Genomic DNA, 18,303 nt, shown 5'->3' with positions numbered 1-18,303 from the left:
CATCAAAACAACAGCCAATGTTCTGGTAAAAAAACAGAGTGGGTATTCATCTCGATACTCTACATTTTCATGGCGTTTGTTTTCATAAAAAGGCACACATACTGGCTCAAAGCCCCTTTTACAAAAAAAAAAAAAAAAAAAAAAAAAAAAAAAAAAAAAAGGCATCACTCAATTGCCAAAGCGCCAACCCAAAACGTAGCCAGACTGTCCTCGTCCATGAATCCCAGTACCAAAACCGTCTACCTGCCTGACATATCTTGATTTCCGAAAGAAAAGTCGGGCTCCTCCGCCGGCGCGGCAGCAGTTCCTGGCTCAACAGCGTTGTTTCCAAGGAATTGGAAGCTGTCAGCGGCGAAATTGGTAGTTTGCGTGTACGTTTCAAAGGCATCCTAGTGATAGTGGCATTTGCCTGTTAGCCTAACCATGACTCCGAAGCAAAGCAAGCGCTCATGTTCGGCAGTGTATCTGATTAGCTTACCCAGTCAAAATTTGCAGGGAAACCAGGCGCCTGTGCTGAGTTGGTCATGAAAGATGGAAATGGAGAGGCTGTATTGTTGTTCATGTCGAACCCAGAAAACATGTCCATATTCATGTCACCACCCATGGCTGCTGGTGTGCCAGATCCAAAGTTGCCAAAGCCATCCATGCCGAACGGTGGCGGGGCTCGATAAGTGGTGCCGCCAGGGCTCTGCACCGAGTCCGGCGAGACTGTAGTGCTCGGTGTCACCCCAGACAGCATCCCCAAGGTCATTGCTGCCGAGTGATCCTGCATCGTTTCGCCTCTTGATGACGTCGCGCCGAACGGGTTATTCTCAAAACCTCTCAGTACTGATGCGCTGCTGACGCCGTTTTCGCGACTGCTTCCGGGAGATGGCGAATGAGGACTCTTGACCTTCTCCAGCACAATGCGGATCGCGTTGGACGCCTTGTAAGCCTCCATGGAGGTATCCTTGAGCCCTTCCCATACCTTTTGTGCCATCTCCAGACTCCTGATCATCTGCCCCCGTTGCTGTGGCGTCCAGAAATGCTGGCTATGGGAATCATGCCGCCCTTGGCTCGAGCTTCCGGCTTGATTGTCGTAGTGCAGGTCCAGTCCAATAAGCATAGCCGGAAGCAAAAACTCCCTGGTCACGAGAGACGTGACGAACCACTTGAGTGACCGCAGCCGGCCATCTTGAGACTCGCGGTGAATCGTCTCCAGATGTCGTAGTGTATCCATGGATGCTTCGATGGCTGTTCTTCGCGAGTGGGCGTAGCGCGGGTTCTCTCGAGACCGCGGGAGGTACTTGCGGTGCAGGATGCAAAATATCTTCTGCACAAGCACATCGATATTGATGCGGGCAACGATAAGTGTCAGGGGATCGTGCGATTCGTCCAGTGGTTGCATTTTGAGATGCGGCGGTAGCTCTGCGACAACTTCACGGAGCCTCGCGTCTAGTCGCAATATGTCATCATACGAAACTTGTCTGCCTACCAGTGTCGTTGCCTTCAAAACATTGCTCATTTCCTGGCTGAGCTTTGCTTTTGCAATCATGTATGATATTGGTGTAGGAGTCGTCCGCGGCCGCGACGGTGGTAAAACCTTGATGTCGGGTCCAAACTCGTCATCCAAGATGTTGCGAGGGAGCTCAGTATCGAAATCATCCTCACCGATCATGCTTGGCAACGACACCTGTGCCGAGAACATGACGTCCGACATTTTTACGAGAGCCCAAGCTCTTCGTCTCATCTCCTATATTTGAGTAAGTAAATTTCGTTCGTCAGACGAAGCCAATTCCAAAGTCTCTCTATTCGAGCAAAGTGCTACTCACTGCGTGGAATGGCGTTATCGACGGGAACCATTTTCCGTCCCGGTGATAGCCCATCCGAAACGCGATCCTTGTGACCACGGAGCTGACCAGCCACAGACCAAAGTCTGCATCCCATCGTGACGAGGACTCTCCAAACAAATATAGAAGCATGGTCTCTACAGTGTAGGCGCAGGGTTTTGTGTAGTCGGCCGTGACCAGACATTGCACCGTTCGCGACCGGTCTGAATAATTTAGAGAGACAGATTAGCGACAGCCCTGGTAATCCTTGCAGCAACAAAAGCGGTCATACTTCACTCACATTCGGAAGCTAACTCAAGCGATCGACCCTTCCACTCGGTCGGCTCGTCGCCAACCTTGTGATAACTCAACATGGCGAGGCATAGAATCGAGTACAACATCCCGATCCACATTATGGGCGTCTTTGACGGATCCTGCCAGTGACTCCGGAGCATCGCGTGAAAGGTAGGAGCATGTATAATGTTGACGGCGCCGTCCATTGAGTTAAAGTAACGCCCGCAGAGTGTCAAAATACTCGACTTGGGAGGCAGTTCTGCACGGAGTTCCACCTCGGTGGCTGGTGGAGCGCCACGGAGGAATGTCGGCCCTTCCCGCGCCGATGCGGGCTTGCTCTGAAGTACCTTTTCGTAGCTACTCTCCAGCTCCTTCTTGTGAGCGTTGAAATAATCCTTCACTTCGGAGATGCCAGCCAGAATGGTGTGCCACGACTCTGTGCCAATATACATGGCCTTGCCCTTCTCTGCGTCAACCTTCAAGACTCCCAGGGAAGTGGCCAAGCCGTTGTCGATATCACTTTCATCGCCATCATCATCGTCCATCATCTCGCTCTGTCGGTAGTCTTCTCGGTCGTTTCTGCCGGATGAGGTAACGCTTGCGCTCGTTGTCGGCGTGGCACCTGAGGGAGGCGCCCTTGAGCTTGCGGTCGAGGCAGATGCAGCGGTGCTTGCGGTAGCTACTGCGGAGGCGACGGCATCCGCAGCACCGCCGTTCATCAATGCTAGTACTAGGCCTTCTAAACGGTCAATACGGTTCTGCATGTCATCTGGGCTGGTGGTAGCGCTTTGACTTTGGTTCTTTCTGCTGCGAGCGTTGGGGGTCGCGTATGAGCAATTGCCCGTATCACTACCCTCTCGCCTGACGCAGTTGCCACAAGGGTGTGCCCTGTCACACTTCCTGAATACACAAAGATAGTGAGCAGAATGCAATCATTGCGCACGGAGGCGGTTACATGTCCACTTTGGGGTTTCTTACAATCTAGGCAAAAGGTTAGCATTATTTCGAAACGGGATCATGATCTGACTATGGCCAAGTACTGATGGGACAAGAGCGAACAATAAGGCAAACTGGAACAATGTGCAGTAACCCGCTCATCAATTTCACCAAGGGGCAACTTAAATTGGATAAAAAGAGAATGACTAACTTTCTGGTCCTGCAAGGCGTACAGCTGAGCGGGATTCGGTTCCTCTTCCGCACAACTCTGAACTGTTCCTCGGGAGAGTGCCCACCGGAAGACGGCGTGGTAGAAGAAGAGGTAGGCGCCATGATGTGCGAGCAAGATCACGCGAATAGGCGTGTGACTTGGTAATTTCGCAGTTGAACAGGAATAGTCGGCGCAACAATGGCGACTAGAAGCGAGATACCGGAGTTTAGGATTCGCAGACAGAACCAAGTAAACAACCCAAGAGGTCGGTTGGTTCAGGCCGGAGTTTGCTGCGAATTTGATATAAGTCAAGCGCCCGGTGATTGCCGGATATGACCGTTCAGGGGTCCCTATATCCAGCGACCAACAGTATCCTGGAAACGGAACCAAGGGATGTGCAGGCCAATAAGATAGGATGACAGCCGAGCAGAGATGACGTCTGGTGGGATGTGCAGGTGACCCACGATCCCCCTGTGCATAAACCTCTCGCCGTGATGACTAGCAGCGCAGAGGCACGAGCTCTCCGACCTAAAGTTCTCCCTTGACTTACAGACACAAAGGTCTTTGGAAGCTCTTTCAATATGAGTAAAGAGACGGCCGTTCAATAGTTCAGCTCATGAACAGTGTTCTCGTGCTGCCCTCTTAACTCCCCAGCTGAATTCAGGGGTCAGGCAACCCAATGAGCTTAGTCGCTATAGCCAGGTCACTCTTCATACTCCGGGCAAGCTTTCAACATTGAGACAAGAGTTGCACGGGACAGTTTTTGCTTCAAAACAAACTGGCTTCCCGCCCCTCTTTTTGGGCACGATTTGTTGCGTGTGATGTAGGCTGACTCTGCGCAGGACAAGCTGATGTGCGGGTCAACTCTCAATCGGTCCGGCATACAGGTTTGTCACGGTACTAGCGAAGCTGGCGATGAAGCTGATGTATACTTCGTGGGGATTTTCAAAGGCACAGTATTCTTCGCTGAGGGTCGAGAACAAATGCAGCGCGAGGCACTAGCTCTTCTCGGTTGGTTGCGCCAGCGGCCGTGGGAGCCTGGTTTTCTTCCCTCGATACATGTTAATCGCCAATCACCGAATGTAGCTCCTCCTGATCAAGACCAAACTGCGCAGTGTCAACCGGCAGCAGGCCCGGAAGGGACAAAAAAATAGCGGGTGGTTGTTGGAACTCACTGTTGTCGGTTGTGGCGGGCCCTTTCAGGTAGCTGACTGGATATAATATGATGCAAACGCCGTTGCGCCCATCTCTTCTTCCACTTCTTTCGTTGCTTTTGCTGTTATCTTGCGCTGCGCATTCCAGATGGCGCAAAACCGGTACGGAGTATACGTCGTAGATGTGAGGCGGGATTGAGCGCAACCAGTCGGAGAGAGCGTTTGTCTCTGGGGCTTATTTTTTTGGCGAACAAAGAGGGATGACGGCAAAACCCACAGCCAAGCAAGGGATGAGTCTTGCCGATGGATACGGTCAAGGATAGAATCAAACTGTCGCTGACTACCGTACCAAGCGTCCAAGACTTGCGTCGGCGTTAACTGCTTAAGCCCGCCAGCGGGGCACTGGTAAACATCGTCTGGTTAACGCCACTCAGCCTCCAGTATTTAGGGTACAGGCTGTGCCTTGCTAGGTACATCCGAATTAAGGTAGACATGGAGTCATGGAATGCCCCGCTTCTGGGCTCGCACGATAAGGTAGACCCTTGCCTAAACCCCTTCGCTGCTACCATAGTAGTCCGGGTGATATTGGCGCACTGTACACTGTAGGTTGGCGAAAAGACCTTCCATGCTTACAAAAGAGATGTGGTGGGTACCTATTTGTCAAGAGGCAGGGTCACGTAGATCTGGCCTAGTCTAGATTGCGGGCTTAACTTGCTTCGTACCTTGGCTACCTACTATGTAGGTTAACGTACCTAGGTAGGTAGGTAGGTAGGTAGGTAGGTACCTAATATTATAACCCACCTCTAGTACACTACGTCCTATATGATTCATGCAGTAACCAACCAACAAGCCAAGTTACAACTGTCGCTGTTTGCCGTTGTGCTTCTACGAAGTAAATGCAACCGTATTGTAAACGTCCTAGCTTGCCTCGCTTGCCTATCTAGGTAGGTACCTAGGTAGTTGGTGGTTGTCGCAGGAGACGCTGCACGATTCGCCAAGACCCATCCCTTGCCTAAGGTCCCTGACGACGAATGCAGCTTGCTTGTCAGTTTCGGCGATGGCCGAGATTGACGTTGTGCCAAGCCGAATTGCCAGCACTAAATAGCCCTTATAGCCCTATGAAGTCTCGATATTGACAATGCTTGAATGCGAAATATCGCATGTAGAAAGCCCCTGCTTGACAGCCACCAGTATACATGTACGGTGGGCACCCAACCAACACCTTGGCATCTCCCGACTTACGCAGTATACAAATGCCTACCTAGATACCCCTACTTATTCCCGGTAGGCTGAACATCCATACTTCCATCCCTGCACATGCAACCCAGAATCGCAAGAAACATATCGTATGAATCCGAACAATAATTATTTTCTAGCCATACATGCAAGGCATGCATTGCAAGTTCTCCAGCCAGTCCGATCTTTAGGCGAACCTATTTTAAGTCGTCTTCCTCGTCTAGAATTCTGACCGAGATTAAGAACTTTGACTGCCTTTTTTTTTTTTTTTTTTTTTTTTTTTTTTTTTTTTTTTTTTTTTTTTGCCTTTCCTCATAGATAGTGGCCTGCTCCCCTTGATTGAAGTGACAGTCATACTCCCCAAGCCTGTCACTCCGCGCGCATGCTACTGGTCAGAATTATGTCAAGTGCTTCGTGGCTAGCGTGTGTTGTATTGCTCATCTATCTATGATGTGCCCGCAGCATCTGTGCTGGCCTTGACGCTATAGGCCTTGAAAAAGTCCGGGTCGTTTCCGATCTCCTCCTTGACCTAGAAGGTAGATTTGTTGGTTAGTCTGGATATTGACAAAAATCCAGACATTTCAAGATAGGGAGATCCAGGAAACTCACAATATCGAGTCCGCCAACCAGCTCGCCATCCATCCAGAGCTGTGGGTATGTCGGCCAGTCGGCGAATTCTTTGAGGCCTTGCCTGACCTCGTCGTCCGCCAGGATGTTGAAGAAACCGTACTTGACTGAGTTTTCCCTCAGCAGAGCGACCAGCTGCCTCGAGAAGCCGCACTGCGGCGCGCTAGGCGTGCCCTTCATGAACAGCATGACCGGTGCCGCCTTGACCAAATCCGCCAGCCGCTTGAACAGCTCCTCCTTCTGCTTCTCCGGGTCTTGAGGTGCACCCTCGGCCTTGGCGGCCTCGTCGCTAGCCGCCACTGGGGCACCTGCTGAAGACGCGCCGGGGCCGGAGCTGCTGGTATGCGTTTCGATCGCAGTGCGCACGCGCTGGGCGCTGTTACCGCTGATAGACTCGAGGACCTTGCCGCCGCGCGAAAGAACGACGAACGGAACCGCCGTGACGTCGTAGGTCTCGCTCACGTCGCTCAGGTCCTCGGCGTCGAGGGATACCCATGAGGTCGCAAGAGGGTCGGTTACTGGATATTCGGATGACAGGGTCTTAAGCACTGTTGCCATCTGAGCGCAAGGTGGCGCCCATGGTGCATGAAAGTATATAATCTGAAGAGTTGAGGCCGGGAGTGAGGCCTGGTGAGCCTCCCATTCCTCCAAAGTGGTGATATCTCTGAGCGTTGACATTTCCGTTTTTGTTATGTTCGAGGTGGGGGTGGTAGGAGGCCAGAGGATTCGTCGTGCGCGCGGAGGTTCTCAACGGTCGCGTCTAGTGAGCTGCTGTCGAAAAGAAAAACGAGTTCCAGAAGTAGCGGCAACTCGCGATTATCTGTTTCGTGTGTTACCTGGCGAGGCGAGAAATAATCAACTTTCCGAGTCGTGAGGTGTTTAAACTGACGAACTGGGCCAAGAGGCAAAAGCATTGCTCCCGATAATCGGCGGGGTGGAAATTCGCAATACAATGGCGTGCCCCTCATTGGCGGGCGCAGGGGTAGCAATCGACTGCGGCGGCGTCATTGCGATGTACAGTACTGTTCACCCCCACAATTGAGATGAATGGGTGGCCTTGTATTAATTACCAGATCTTTCAATTGCAAATGCGACTGAAAGCGGAGTATAGATTTTGGACGGCCAAAATGTAAGGTAGGTACCCAGGGCAGTAATCACTCTGTAGGTACCTGAAATAGAGCTGTAATAGATGTCTTACAGGCATTCAGTGGTTTCACAAGCTCGAAGACTCTGTTTGCTACTGGTGGCGGTTCCGCTTCAATGTTCCTCCCCAACAGCGCGATGGATCGGCATTCTAACTATTGGTAGGCCAAGTCACTGTATTGTCGCCTGATCCGCCAAGTAGGAACAGAAAAAGAATAAGCACAAGTGGGAAAAATAAATAAATAGAATCAAAGATAAGATAAGATATCTGTTAAGTAGCAATGGCTGCGGTCTAGTGACGCGATGACGGAAGAAGACTTTAGAATTTAGTCTAGTCTAGTTCTAAAACTAATGTAGTTTATGCGTAGCGATTACGACAGCATATATCACTACCTGCAATATGCTGGATCTCAACAATGCATGTGCTGGTGCCAGCATGGACTGTGTGCGTGAAGGGAGTGGAGGTCAAGGTGCGCCGTTGGGATCTATCTAATGGGTGGTTCAGTAGGCAACAATACCTCCGGAATTGGCAGTTATTAAATGAAGAGAATAAGAATATCGTACAGTGAGAGGATTGATTGATTACTTTCTCCGGTAAAGCGAAGCTCGTTAGTTTTAGGTTGCATTCCATTCCGGGTCTGAGGGTGCGGCTCCTCGTCATCCACACCCACAACACAACACACACCTGGTCACCGGGCAAACTGAAGGTTGGCCACTTGTACCCCACCCCGCCTCGTCTCATTGGTCTGGGCACGGTCATCCAACTCAACTCATCAGTCCTCGTGCCAGCAGCCGGTTTACCCTCCACTTCCACGACGGTTAACTTTGATCACTGAAACGATTCCCTATTTTTCTCCCCTCCCGCTCATTGAAGAACCAATCTTGGGCTGTGATTTTTTTTTATTTCAATTCGCTGATTGACAAACCATCACTTGTTTGCTTTCGCGCTCAGTCACTATCCAACCAGAACAATCGTCAAGATGAGCGCTGCTGGTTACTACAACAACCAAGGCGGCCCGCCTCCAGGCCAGTACAACTCGCCTCCTCCGCCCCAGCAGGTATGCTATTGCTATAAACTTGGCACTCGATCGAAATCGCTTAAATGTGCAGTCGTTGACCCCCTTTTACCTCAGGCATACTATCCACCCCAAGGCGGCCCTCCTCCTCAGGGCGGATACTATCAGCAGGGCCCCCCGATGCAGTATCAGGTTTGTCGCAACCGCGGTTATGAGAAATTCCGGACCATCCGGGGTGACATGCTGACGATTTGTATACTCGGGTTTACAGCAGTACCCGCCCCCTCAAGGCCAGCCGCAAAAACAGAGCGGCGGTGCTGGTAAAGGCTGTCTTGCTGTAAGAATCCACCATTGTGATGCAACCTGGCTGCGCAGGTGTGATGTTCAGCCTCATTTGAACTCTTTGCTGACATTTGTGGTGTTGATGCATAGGGTCTCTTGGCGGCCTGCGCATGCTGCATGTGCTGTGATTGTAAGTGGACATTTAACTCCCTACCTACCTACCTACCTCATATTTACCATAAGAACACCACCAAAAAAAAATACGCGTCAGTCTTGCTAACTCAACGATTCATCAGGCATCGAGGACTGTTGCTCTGTGAGTAGCCCCTTTACTCTATTCGGTCGTGTTGCCTTTGCGCATGGTTGCATCTCCGCAGCAACAGCTCCCAGTTCGTGTTTTTATCATCTGTGCATTGCTGACCACGCTTTTCATCTAGTGCTTCTTGGAGTGTTAATCCTGGTCTTATTGACGGGATATTGTGAAGCGATTTCATGGTTGTTTTTGTGTTCTTTTTTCACCGTATGGTTTGTGGTGGCTAAGCCACATATTTTCTGGTCTTGCCAATCTTGTAATAGCGTGATGTACATAAGGTTGGGCAGGTTGTCTAGTTGAGAAATAAATGGTCAAAATCCTCTCACAGGCCGTGATACTATTTGATAGGTATCCGTATATAAATTATCTGGATATTATAAGTGTCTGTCGTAGTGTAGTTGTCGTTCAATTTACAAATTCTTGGCGTTTGACGGTCGGCAACCTGTGCCGAACCGGTTTGTGCCAAGGCTGGCATGGCCACCTGCTTTTGAAACTTACCGTACTGGGTTTTACAGTGCGCGCTGTCTAGTCCGTTAGGCTGGATAGATTGCCCGGTACACTGTTGAAACCCCGGCCTCTGTGGGTATTCCGTCTTGATTGGCATTCGCTTTCTGGTGTTCTTGAGGTGATGATATGCATACCTACCTACCTACCTACCTACCTGCCTACCTTGGGCAAGTATAAGAGTCTTTGACCCAAAATACGTAGGTATCTAGGTACGGGAGCAGCAACCACTTGTTTACATACGAAGTACATATCAAACCGAAGGAATGTATAGGGGCTTAACTGCATACATGTCTTGAATGTTTTGTTTCATGTATGTATACATGGCTTCACGTTCCTCAGCATACATGACGGTAGTGCATTCATTACTATCTTAAGCCACCTGCCCAACAGGTCAGCATCCTTAGTAGTGACCTAGCAAAAGGTCATGACTGATTTCAGCACGGAAACCGGTTTGATCGATATACAAAAGAAAAATATACAAAACTATGTGCCATCGACGCAAACATTTCAGTACGTACTTGCCTCCTGCCAACTTTGCATCGTCCAGCCTTGACTTATGAGAACCATGGGACAATTCCCACATATATTTGGACATCCTTGGAGTGTGGCGATGTTCAATATTTAAATCGAATGTTGGTCAGCATGTGCCGGTGGCCTGTTTCCCCATATGTCTTCTACCTGGTATTACATGCACCCGGCTACCCGTTTTCCTCACACTGGCTACGGGGAATTCGTCGCGGTCCACCTTGGTTTCTGCCCGCTCGCTAGGCAACAACTGGCCCTAACGCTCCAGCTATCTAACTCGAGCTGCTCCATCCGCCCCGGAATCTTTTGGAGCCTGGTGGATAAGCATTGAAAAGGGCACCATTGCGGTATATGTGGGATGGCGCTTTCCATCTTTTTGGCCACTCCATTGCTGGGGTATACCCTAGTTTCTGGATCTCGGTGCTGCCATCAACCTTAACATCAATCTTAATCTTATCCACAGGAACCAAGGTTGCTGCGGCAAGCATGGTAACCAAAGCTTGTAGGGGGAGGAGCTGCTACCTGTGGGAAACACAGTGTCTTGGCTTTTTATCTTAGAATATGGGACCACTGATTAAACGTGCGATCGTTGGTGCTTAGAGCTTTAGTTGGTCGGGCAGTCATCCATCGGAAGAGCCCCAATGCCGTCCACATAGCAGCAGTGTCCGGTGTGCACATAAGGGTTAATCAGAATTACGTCCCTCGTTCAAACTCTGCATTGGCGTCAGTGGATCTGATGAAAATGTGATTCCGACGTTATTTAAGGCATATCAGTGTCGTAAATGGCTAGATTTGAAGAACGTATAGTTTGATCGATTTCATATGTTGTGAATCAAGTGTAAGGGCAATGGATACAAGTAACTCTATGATCACTCAGGCAGCCACTCAAGTCAAGCTGTGACTTGCCACTCGGCGAGCTCGGACACACCCTCCTCAACTACCCTTTGGCACTTCTCTGAGGATCCGATATGAAACTGCTTGCAGCAGTCGATCCTCTGGTAAACCCATCTACGCCTAGGCTGGCATGCAGAGCCAAAGGACGCCTGGTCGGTAAAACATGGGCTTCGTACTCAAGAGTACGCTGATTTCGGTAAAGGGAGCCTTCAGATGCCAGTTTTAACATAGAGAGCCGCAGGATTAGTTGTCATCATATTCTATATTGATCATACAAATATAACTACTGTACCTGCGAATCTGTGTAGGCAAGGCATTTCAAGCTTGAACAAGAACCTTACCATGAACACCATACAGACCAACTACCTGTTCACCTTGGCTACAGCCACCGCTACGGCCCTTTACTCCGCCTCCGGCGCCGCCCTCCCTGTTCCGGCTGCCCCGTTGATAGTGCCCACCCCAAACTCGTTTTATCAATTGCGAGGTTGACGTTCTCCAAGACGGCAAGGTTGTCCAACTCGTGGAAAACTGCCGCAAAGAGGCCGTTCCTGTAGAAATCCACAATAAAAAAGTCGAAATCGTCACAAAACAGGATTTTTCAGTGAATAATCTTTCACGGTTGCCCCCAGGCTTCACAGCGACCGGCTCTAAGAAGAGGAACAAGTTGTTTGGATAGGGAGCAGACAAATCGGCGTTTGTGGGAGTCTGGTATTACTTATCTAGTGGCAATATCAGGCTTGAAGGTCAAACACATCCTTGGTTATTCACTTCGGTGGTGGATCGGTGCGGGCATCTTGTCTTCACAGCGGTGCGGCAAGTTCGCCAGTGTCGACATGTGTTCATAATGATAGTCAAGTTCGTCAGCCGCGGTTACAGAAAATAGCTGCAAGAACTTTGGTCGGAAGTCCCACCAACAGCATCGGCCTATCCCTTGCGCATAAGCTCTTCGCGGAGCTGCACCATTATCAGTTGCATCAATCCAAGCAAGACAATAGATCACCGCCGAGAGCGACACGGCGGCATCTTGGCTCAAAGACCATAGTCCAGGGCCGCCAGAGGGACAAGCTCCACTCCGGCAGCAGCATCGAGGAAGCAAGTTTACCCCTGGTATGGGATGAGCCCCTGACTATAGCTGTTCTAGGCCACCACGACATGGTCGTGCGCGTGCGGACCATCTGTACTGCCGTTGTAGGTCTCCTCAACCACTTGTTCGATCCCGGGGTGGACACAGAAGCGCCTCTATGCTGCGTGACTTGTCCCGTCGAAATCCCTCGTCCACAGGCACCTGATGTGGGTAGTTCTTTGGGGTGTTTGTAATTATCATAATTTACAAACTCTTGCATTGTTCTTGTGTTTGGAGAGGGCTCGTCGTATAGGGGTATTGCCCCTCAATCTCCCCCTTATAAACTGCCCGGCATCATCTTCGGGCACCTCGAGGTGAGGCATTTCGATGGCCGTGTGATGCTCTCTTGCTGTAGGGCCTTTCTCGTGGTACTCATGCTGTAGTAGACCAGAAACTATATGATGCGAATCTAGGGTGACGAGCTAGTAAGGGGCTTAAGAGAGGTGGTATGGCATCCTTGTGAGACTAATGAGGCAGCGCATCGTACTCTGCAGGCCTGATACCTCGAAAAGATTGCCTGCGTTTTCCTGAGGGCGTTGAAAAAGAATACGCAAGTATGCATATGTGACGTGAGGCCGTAAGCGTAAATTGACCATAAGAAATTGCTACAAAAGCCCGGCCGATGCGCGCTATGGAAGAGTTGGTCCTCGTCTGTCCAAGTCAAGATTTGCTAGACTTACGTACCAAGTACATATCTGACAATAAGGAGTTTCGACATGCTGCACCGTCCTCAACTGTGTCCTGCGAGTTTGGGATGGAGAGCAGAACCGCAATCGATATTTATATCCATCCCAGGTTTGTTAGCGGCAGCAACAGTCATCCGTCCCGTCCTTTGGGCGATTGAGGGGCCGCTAAAGCAGCGCCGCAATATACAGTTTGAAGATCACGGAGGAGAGCCACGTCTTTGTGCCATGTGCCAACATGTAGTCGCCCTATCGACTGGAAGGTATTGTTTAAGTCGAGCTACTTCGTGATACGCATGGTGCCAAATCGACTAAAGTCGCGTAGGTGGTGCTGAATTACGTTATGTGGTAGTTACACGGGCGGTCTAACGCAAATGGAGCTTTGACAGCCTGCCCTGTCCCTAAAAGTTGGCCGACTTCAGGCCTACGTTTGTTTAGAATCATCCAATCCCAATCAGTTTGCCTGCCCCCACCAGATTACGTAGGTCGGTCAGGGTCTTGGCCCCTGGGAAAACGGCCCCGCTTCTTGCTTTGGTGCCAGGTGCCAACAAGCTCACTGAGGTAAGTAAGGTATGGATGGTATGCCCGCATACGACGCAAGCTTGCACAGCCATCATTGGATCCTCCACCTACCTCCTCCGTCATCAGCGATCTCGCCAATTCTCCAGCTCGCTCGCCTTCGCACTCAACGTCAATAGCACTGCGCGCGAAGCTCTAGGACTGACCACAACCTTTCACCAACCGACTTGTTTTTCTCTACCAAAAATCTATTGATTGCAGCAACAGTCAAGACGCCTTCGTTTCCGAGGCAAAACCCTCAACAATGGCGTCATTAAACCTTTCCATAAACGGTCCGTCAATCAAGAGCAGCTACCAAGGTGTCGTCAACGGCCAGCCCCCGTCCTCAAGCTCCCCTACATTTGCGCAATGGGCTCTCTTCTCTGTCCAGGCGCCACTTTTGAATGCTTTTCAGGATAGCGGCTCAAAGGAAAGCGTCCTCAAGGTTGAGTCCAAGGGCGGTAAGTACCTAGCTTTTGTGCCCTTCTATTTACTTGCCTTGGTTTTTGGGCTCGTTGTGCTGACGTTTGACGTCTGACCTGCCCAAACAAAAGATGGCGAACTCTCTGAGCTTCTCGAGGACTTCAACGAGGGTCGTATTCAGTTCGCGTTCGTCAAAGTCAAGGACACAAATTCGGGTCTTCCCAAGAACGTGCTTATTGCATGGTGCGGCGGAGGAGTTCCAGAAAGAACCAAGGGCTACTTTACCAGCCACCTCGCCGCCGTTTCCAAAGTCCTGCACGGATACCACGTCCAAATCACTGCCCGCTCTGATGCGGACTTGAGCCCTGAGTCTATTATCCAAAAGGTCGCCGATGCGTCTGGCGCCAAGTACACTGCCGGCGGATCAGCCCCATCCCCGGCCCCCGCCGGCGGTGCTCCTCCCATCGCGAAGAAGCCGGTTTTCACGCCCAAGACCTCAAGCGGTGCAGGCTCCTTCAACCCGCTTGTCGAGGCCCGACGGAGAAAAGATGAAGAAGTGGATGCGGATGGTTGGGGAGCGGATGCGCCTCCCGTTAACCGGACCGAGATCCAGCGAGTCGAATCGGCCTACAAGCCTACCAAAGTTAACATGGCGGAGCTGGTAAAGCAGAAGCAGGAGCCCTCGAGGTTTAACGGTGGCAGTGCCGCTCAGGATGACAGGCCTGAGGTGGTCAGGGGAGCCTACCAACCTGTAGGCAAGGTTGACATTGCAGCTATCCGAGCTGCGGCAAAGGAAAAGCCGGATGACCGACCTACAGTCGTCAAGGGTGCGTATGAGCCCGTCGGCAAGGTCGATATTGCAGCCATCAGAGCCAAGGCTCAGAAACCCGCAGCCGATGACAGCGAAGACAGACCCAAGACACTTTCGGAACGGAGCAGTGCGTTCTCTGCGCCGCAATCCGAGAGGCTGGCGTCTTTGCCAAAGCCGAAGGTGGCCAACAAATTTGCCGGGGCATCTTCGTTCACTGGCACGAAAGCACCAGTTCCTGGTGCCTTTGGCCTGGCTTCTCCCTCGGTCTCAGTTCCCGCACCGCCTCCAGTCGGTGCTGCAAGTCGTACCTTTGCCGACCAAGGAGGCAAGACTCCTGCGCAGCTCTGGGCCGAGAAGAAAGGCAAGCAAGGGCTTACGCCTACCTCTACGGGAGCTCCAGCGCCAGGCCCTGCGTCTCCTGTGGCTGCCCAGAAGAGCGGCGGTGGTGGGTGGCAGAGCGGTTATCAGGGTAAGAGCTGGGGCACTGTGCAGACGACCAACTTTGGCCGCGGGGGCGCCGCAGTTGTTGAGCAGAGGACCGGAGGCGATGACCAGGAGCCAGAGCGAGAGCAGGAGAAGCCAGCATCACCCGCTGGGGTGTCATCCATCCGCGATCGCTTTAAAGAGGCTCCTCCCATGGGCAGCGCCGCTCCAAGCGCACCCAAAGCCCCCGACGGGGGCGATCGCAGCGTCGATGAGCCCACTGCTCCGCCTCCAAACATGTCAAACCGCCCAGTCGCCCCTGCTGGCGGTTTTGCACTTCCAGGTCTGCCACAACGCCCACCTGAGCCGGAAGAGGAGGAAGAAGAGCCCGAAAGGTCTCCGTCGCCCCCTCGCGTTGCGATGCCTGTTCCTCGCGGACCCGAACCCGAAATCGAACCGCCAGCTCCTGAGCCTACCATTCCAGCCCGTGAGATCGAGCGTGCGCTTCCCAAAGAGGAGGAGCTTGAGGAGGAGCACGACACCCAGGCGCGAACGGCAGCCACCGCGGTCGCTGAGCAGCAGTTTGGCCAGGCTCAAGTCGCAGCAGGTCAATCATCCGCCGGCGGAGGAAAGCGTGCATTGATTCAATACGACTACGAAGCGGCTGAGGACAACGAGATAGAGCTTGTGGATGGTCAGTACGTCACCGATATCGAGATGGTGGACGAGGACTGGTGGATGGGTACAAACTCCCGAGGCGAGCGTGGACTGTTCCCCAGCAACTATGTCGAGCTTGTTGAAGATGATGATGCTGGCGCCGCTGCGCCACCGCCACCGGCACCTGCTCCAGCACAGGCTTCTGTTGCTATCCCTGCCCCTGCCGCTCCTGCTGCTGCTCCTGCTGCCGCACAAGCACAGGCGGCGAAGGGCCCGACGGCCACAGCTCTATACGACTATGAAGCCGCGGAAGATAATGGTAAGATAATCTCGAAAACTTTTGCCCATATGATTATGCGGAGTAGGCAAAGTTGCTAACTTGAAACTCACCGTCTCCAGAGCTGAGCTTCCCCGAAGGAGCAAAAGTAATGAACCTCGAGTTCCCTGACGAAGATTGGTGGTTCGGGCACTTCCAGGGCAAGTCAGGCCTGTTCCCTGCAAACTACGTAGAGCTTGATCAGTAGATCGACGCCAGCGAAGTAAATTGAACGATATCCGGCAAACCGGCAAATATGCCGAGATCAAATGGTGGAGACTTTGAGCCTTGCGGTCTTATGAAAATCACAACAAGACTTGGTGGAGTCTTAACATGCTGGGCCGAGCTTCATTCCAACCCGGTACTGCGGTATCTAAAACAGCAGAATTTGATAGCAGTTGCTCTATCTGGACTACAAATATGTCAATTTGTTTGTTTCGCAAGTTTCGCTCTGTCTTGTGTGAGGTTTTGTTACTCATGTGGTTATTGTAGTAAGTCTGCAAGAATTACCATGAGATGTAGACCCAACTGCAGGTCTAACATGGCTTCATGAACGAAAGAAAGGTATATAGTTATACAGAGAGGCTGCAATCTAGCAAGCATGCGCGATAAAAACGAAAGCTATGACGAGCACATATTCAATCTTTTCCAGAGTTAATGGGTATCGAGAATCGTGAAGTAACCACTAAGAACTGGACCAACCGAAAGTGAAAGAAGGAGCCCAAAAAGACCAAAATATGACAGAAAAGAAAAACAAACTCGCTCAACGCCTATGAAGTCTCGCAGAGACTATATGAGAAGACTATGCTAAAATGTGGAAAGCAAAAAAAAAAAAAAAGAAAAAAAAAATACTACTAGAGACGTCCCTTTTTTCAAGTCTTGATGGTCAGCTTCATAGCCTTGACGGTCTTGTTCCAGTAAGCCTCCCGTTTCTGCCACTCGGGGTCTTGGGCGTTCTCCTTGACGCCGACGCAGTTGCCGATGTAGTCGACCCAGCCCTTGCGGGTGCCGGTCTTGATGCCGTTGCGGATTGTCTCGGAGCACTGGTTGCGGAGGAACCAGGCTCCCGAGGCGAAGTTGGTCTCGTCCCTTTGCAGGACCTTGAGGAGACTCTTCATCTGGTCCTTGGTGAGGCTGGCGCCGCTGGGGGCGTCCTTGACGATGTCGTTGACCTCCTTGGCGATGGCGGGCAAAGACTTGGCGAATTTATAGTTGAACTATTGTGGCATGGTCAACATTTGAGCAGAAAAGACATGGTAGAAAAATAAACAAGAGAAGGAAGGAGGACTAATGCTTACATCTGCGCTTTGCATGTTGGAGGTACCCTTGAGGGGGAACTCCTCGGCGTGCTGGGCATTGGCCGGAGCTCTGTACTTGAACTGAGCACTCTCGTGGACCGTCAACGAGATTACGGCTGCCATCTCCCAAGGGCTCTCGTGGAAGTTGTAATCCCTCAGGGCCTCAGCGAGCAGGGGGGCGACCTGCTCGGCGGTCGCACACCCGGTTAGCTCGGGAGCGCAAGAGCCGGAGTCGGGGGCAATCTCCAAGAGCGCAGGCACAGCCGCGATGCGCTCATATGTGGGCTGATCATTTGCCTGGTCCTTTGCCTGATCGCGCGCGTATATGTTCCTCGAGGGTGCGGCGGCGGCGGCGGTGACCAGGAGGCCGATGGCAAGGAATGCTGTGGGTGCGCGCATTGTGTATAATTTGGGAGAAATAAGCAACAGAAAGAGAAGAGTAGAGAAAATTAAAGTTCAAAAGATCGAGTGTGTGGAATCAAGCAATACAATGAGGTTGCAAAAAAAAAAAAAAGTGAGGTGGCTAGCTTGTAAATAGGTAAGAGGAATCGCTTTCTTTGCTTTTTGTACCTCGCGTTGGGTATAAGAGAAACTTCAGGGGTGATGGTGGCTGCATAAGTCGGTGGCAGGTGAGATGGCGATCTTTGACGATTTATATCGCCGACAATCAAGGACACCCCTTGGATTACTGGGCAGGGCTTCTCTGAAAGAAGGCGAAAAGTAAAATTAGGGCCGTGTGGGACAAAGGCACTGAGGGTGTTTGCCTGTTTGTCAAAAAGTGGATTGATTATTCACACCCGAGGGCCCGTCGTTTAAGTGGCTGGCGCCTAATGTACAACTGTACAAAGAAGGGGGGGGGGGGGGGGGGGGAAGGGTGAAGGATCTGTACGATCCAACAGTGCAGGCTAACATAGACTACGCAAGAGATGAGAGTTTTGAAAATAGTAGTAAGCAGCCATATCTGACAACTGAGTCCCAAGTCAGATAGAACGGCGCGAACTACAGCCTGTAGGCGCCAGCCACTATGGCCTCCAACCCTAGTCAGAACACGGCCTCCAGGGGTTG

At 51.5% G+C, this 18,303-nt stretch overlaps 7 protein-coding genes across 7 annotated transcripts; 3 read left to right on the top strand and 4 right to left on the bottom strand.

Moving 5' to 3' along the window:
* Positions 1-26: 26 nt before the first annotated feature.
* MGG_06355 (uncharacterized protein) lies at positions 27-4,729 on the bottom strand. Its single transcript, XM_003717177.1, has 7 exons — positions 4,425-4,729; positions 3,250-4,295; positions 3,081-3,083; positions 2,110-3,002; positions 1,812-2,032; positions 479-1,732; positions 27-389 (listed from the first exon to the last, which is right to left on the bottom strand). Exons 2-7 carry the CDS (start codon positions 3,369-3,371, stop codon positions 240-242), a joined length of 2,643 nt encoding a protein of 880 aa, XP_003717225.1. The 5' UTR covers positions 3,372-4,295; positions 4,425-4,729; the 3' UTR covers positions 27-239.
* A 459-nt stretch (positions 4,730-5,188) lies between these two features.
* Positions 5,189-7,171, bottom strand: MGG_06356 (monothiol glutaredoxin-5). Its single transcript, XM_003717176.1, has 2 exons — positions 6,249-7,171; positions 5,189-6,168 (listed from the first exon to the last, which is right to left on the bottom strand). Exons 1-2 carry the CDS (start codon positions 6,942-6,944, stop codon positions 6,085-6,087), a joined length of 780 nt encoding a protein of 259 aa, XP_003717224.1. The 5' UTR covers positions 6,945-7,171; the 3' UTR covers positions 5,189-6,084.
* A 916-nt stretch (positions 7,172-8,087) lies between these two features.
* On the top strand, positions 8,088-9,392 carry MGG_06357 (uncharacterized protein). Its single transcript, XM_003717175.1, has 6 exons — positions 8,088-8,467; positions 8,543-8,617; positions 8,697-8,762; positions 8,858-8,897; positions 9,004-9,023; positions 9,145-9,392. Exons 1-6 carry the CDS (start codon positions 8,390-8,392, stop codon positions 9,160-9,162), a joined length of 297 nt encoding a protein of 98 aa, XP_003717223.1. The 5' UTR covers positions 8,088-8,389; the 3' UTR covers positions 9,163-9,392.
* A 1,717-nt stretch (positions 9,393-11,109) lies between these two features.
* On the top strand, positions 11,110-11,500 carry MGG_17189 (uncharacterized protein; the record flags this gene model as incomplete). The annotated part of the gene is made up of 2 exons (XM_003717174.1): positions 11,110-11,142; positions 11,255-11,500. 2 exons carry the CDS (start codon positions 11,110-11,112, stop codon positions 11,498-11,500), a joined length of 279 nt encoding a protein of 92 aa, XP_003717222.1.
* Positions 11,501-11,870: 370 nt separating this feature from the next.
* Positions 11,871-12,762, bottom strand: MGG_17188 (uncharacterized protein; the record flags this gene model as incomplete). The annotated part of the gene is made up of 3 exons (XM_003717173.1): positions 11,871-11,900; positions 12,282-12,446; positions 12,754-12,762. The coding sequence occupies 3 exons, from the start codon at positions 12,760-12,762 to the stop codon at positions 11,871-11,873; spliced, it is 204 nt and encodes a 67-aa protein (XP_003717221.1).
* A 564-nt stretch (positions 12,763-13,326) lies between these two features.
* On the top strand, positions 13,327-16,575 carry MGG_06358 (amylase-binding protein AbpA). The gene is made up of 3 exons (XM_003717172.1): positions 13,327-13,771; positions 13,865-15,943; positions 16,024-16,575. Exons 1-3 carry the CDS (start codon positions 13,576-13,578, stop codon positions 16,146-16,148), a joined length of 2,400 nt encoding a protein of 799 aa, XP_003717220.1. The 5' UTR covers positions 13,327-13,575; the 3' UTR covers positions 16,149-16,575.
* A 183-nt stretch (positions 16,576-16,758) lies between these two features.
* Positions 16,759-17,792, bottom strand: MGG_06359 (uncharacterized protein). The gene is made up of 2 exons (XM_003717171.1): positions 17,239-17,792; positions 16,759-17,157 (listed from the first exon to the last, which is right to left on the bottom strand). Exons 1-2 carry the CDS (start codon positions 17,635-17,637, stop codon positions 16,813-16,815), a joined length of 744 nt encoding a protein of 247 aa, XP_003717219.1. The 5' UTR covers positions 17,638-17,792; the 3' UTR covers positions 16,759-16,812.
* Positions 17,793-18,303: the final 511 nt, after the last annotated feature.

Source organism: Pyricularia oryzae, chromosome 4 (genome assembly GCF_000002495.2).
Source record: "Pyricularia oryzae 70-15 chromosome 4, whole genome shotgun sequence".
NCBI lineage: Eukaryota > Fungi > Ascomycota > Sordariomycetes > Magnaporthales > Pyriculariaceae > Pyricularia > Pyricularia oryzae.
Note: the sequence above shows the minus strand (reverse complement) of the source record. Positions and strands in the feature narration are given on the sequence as shown.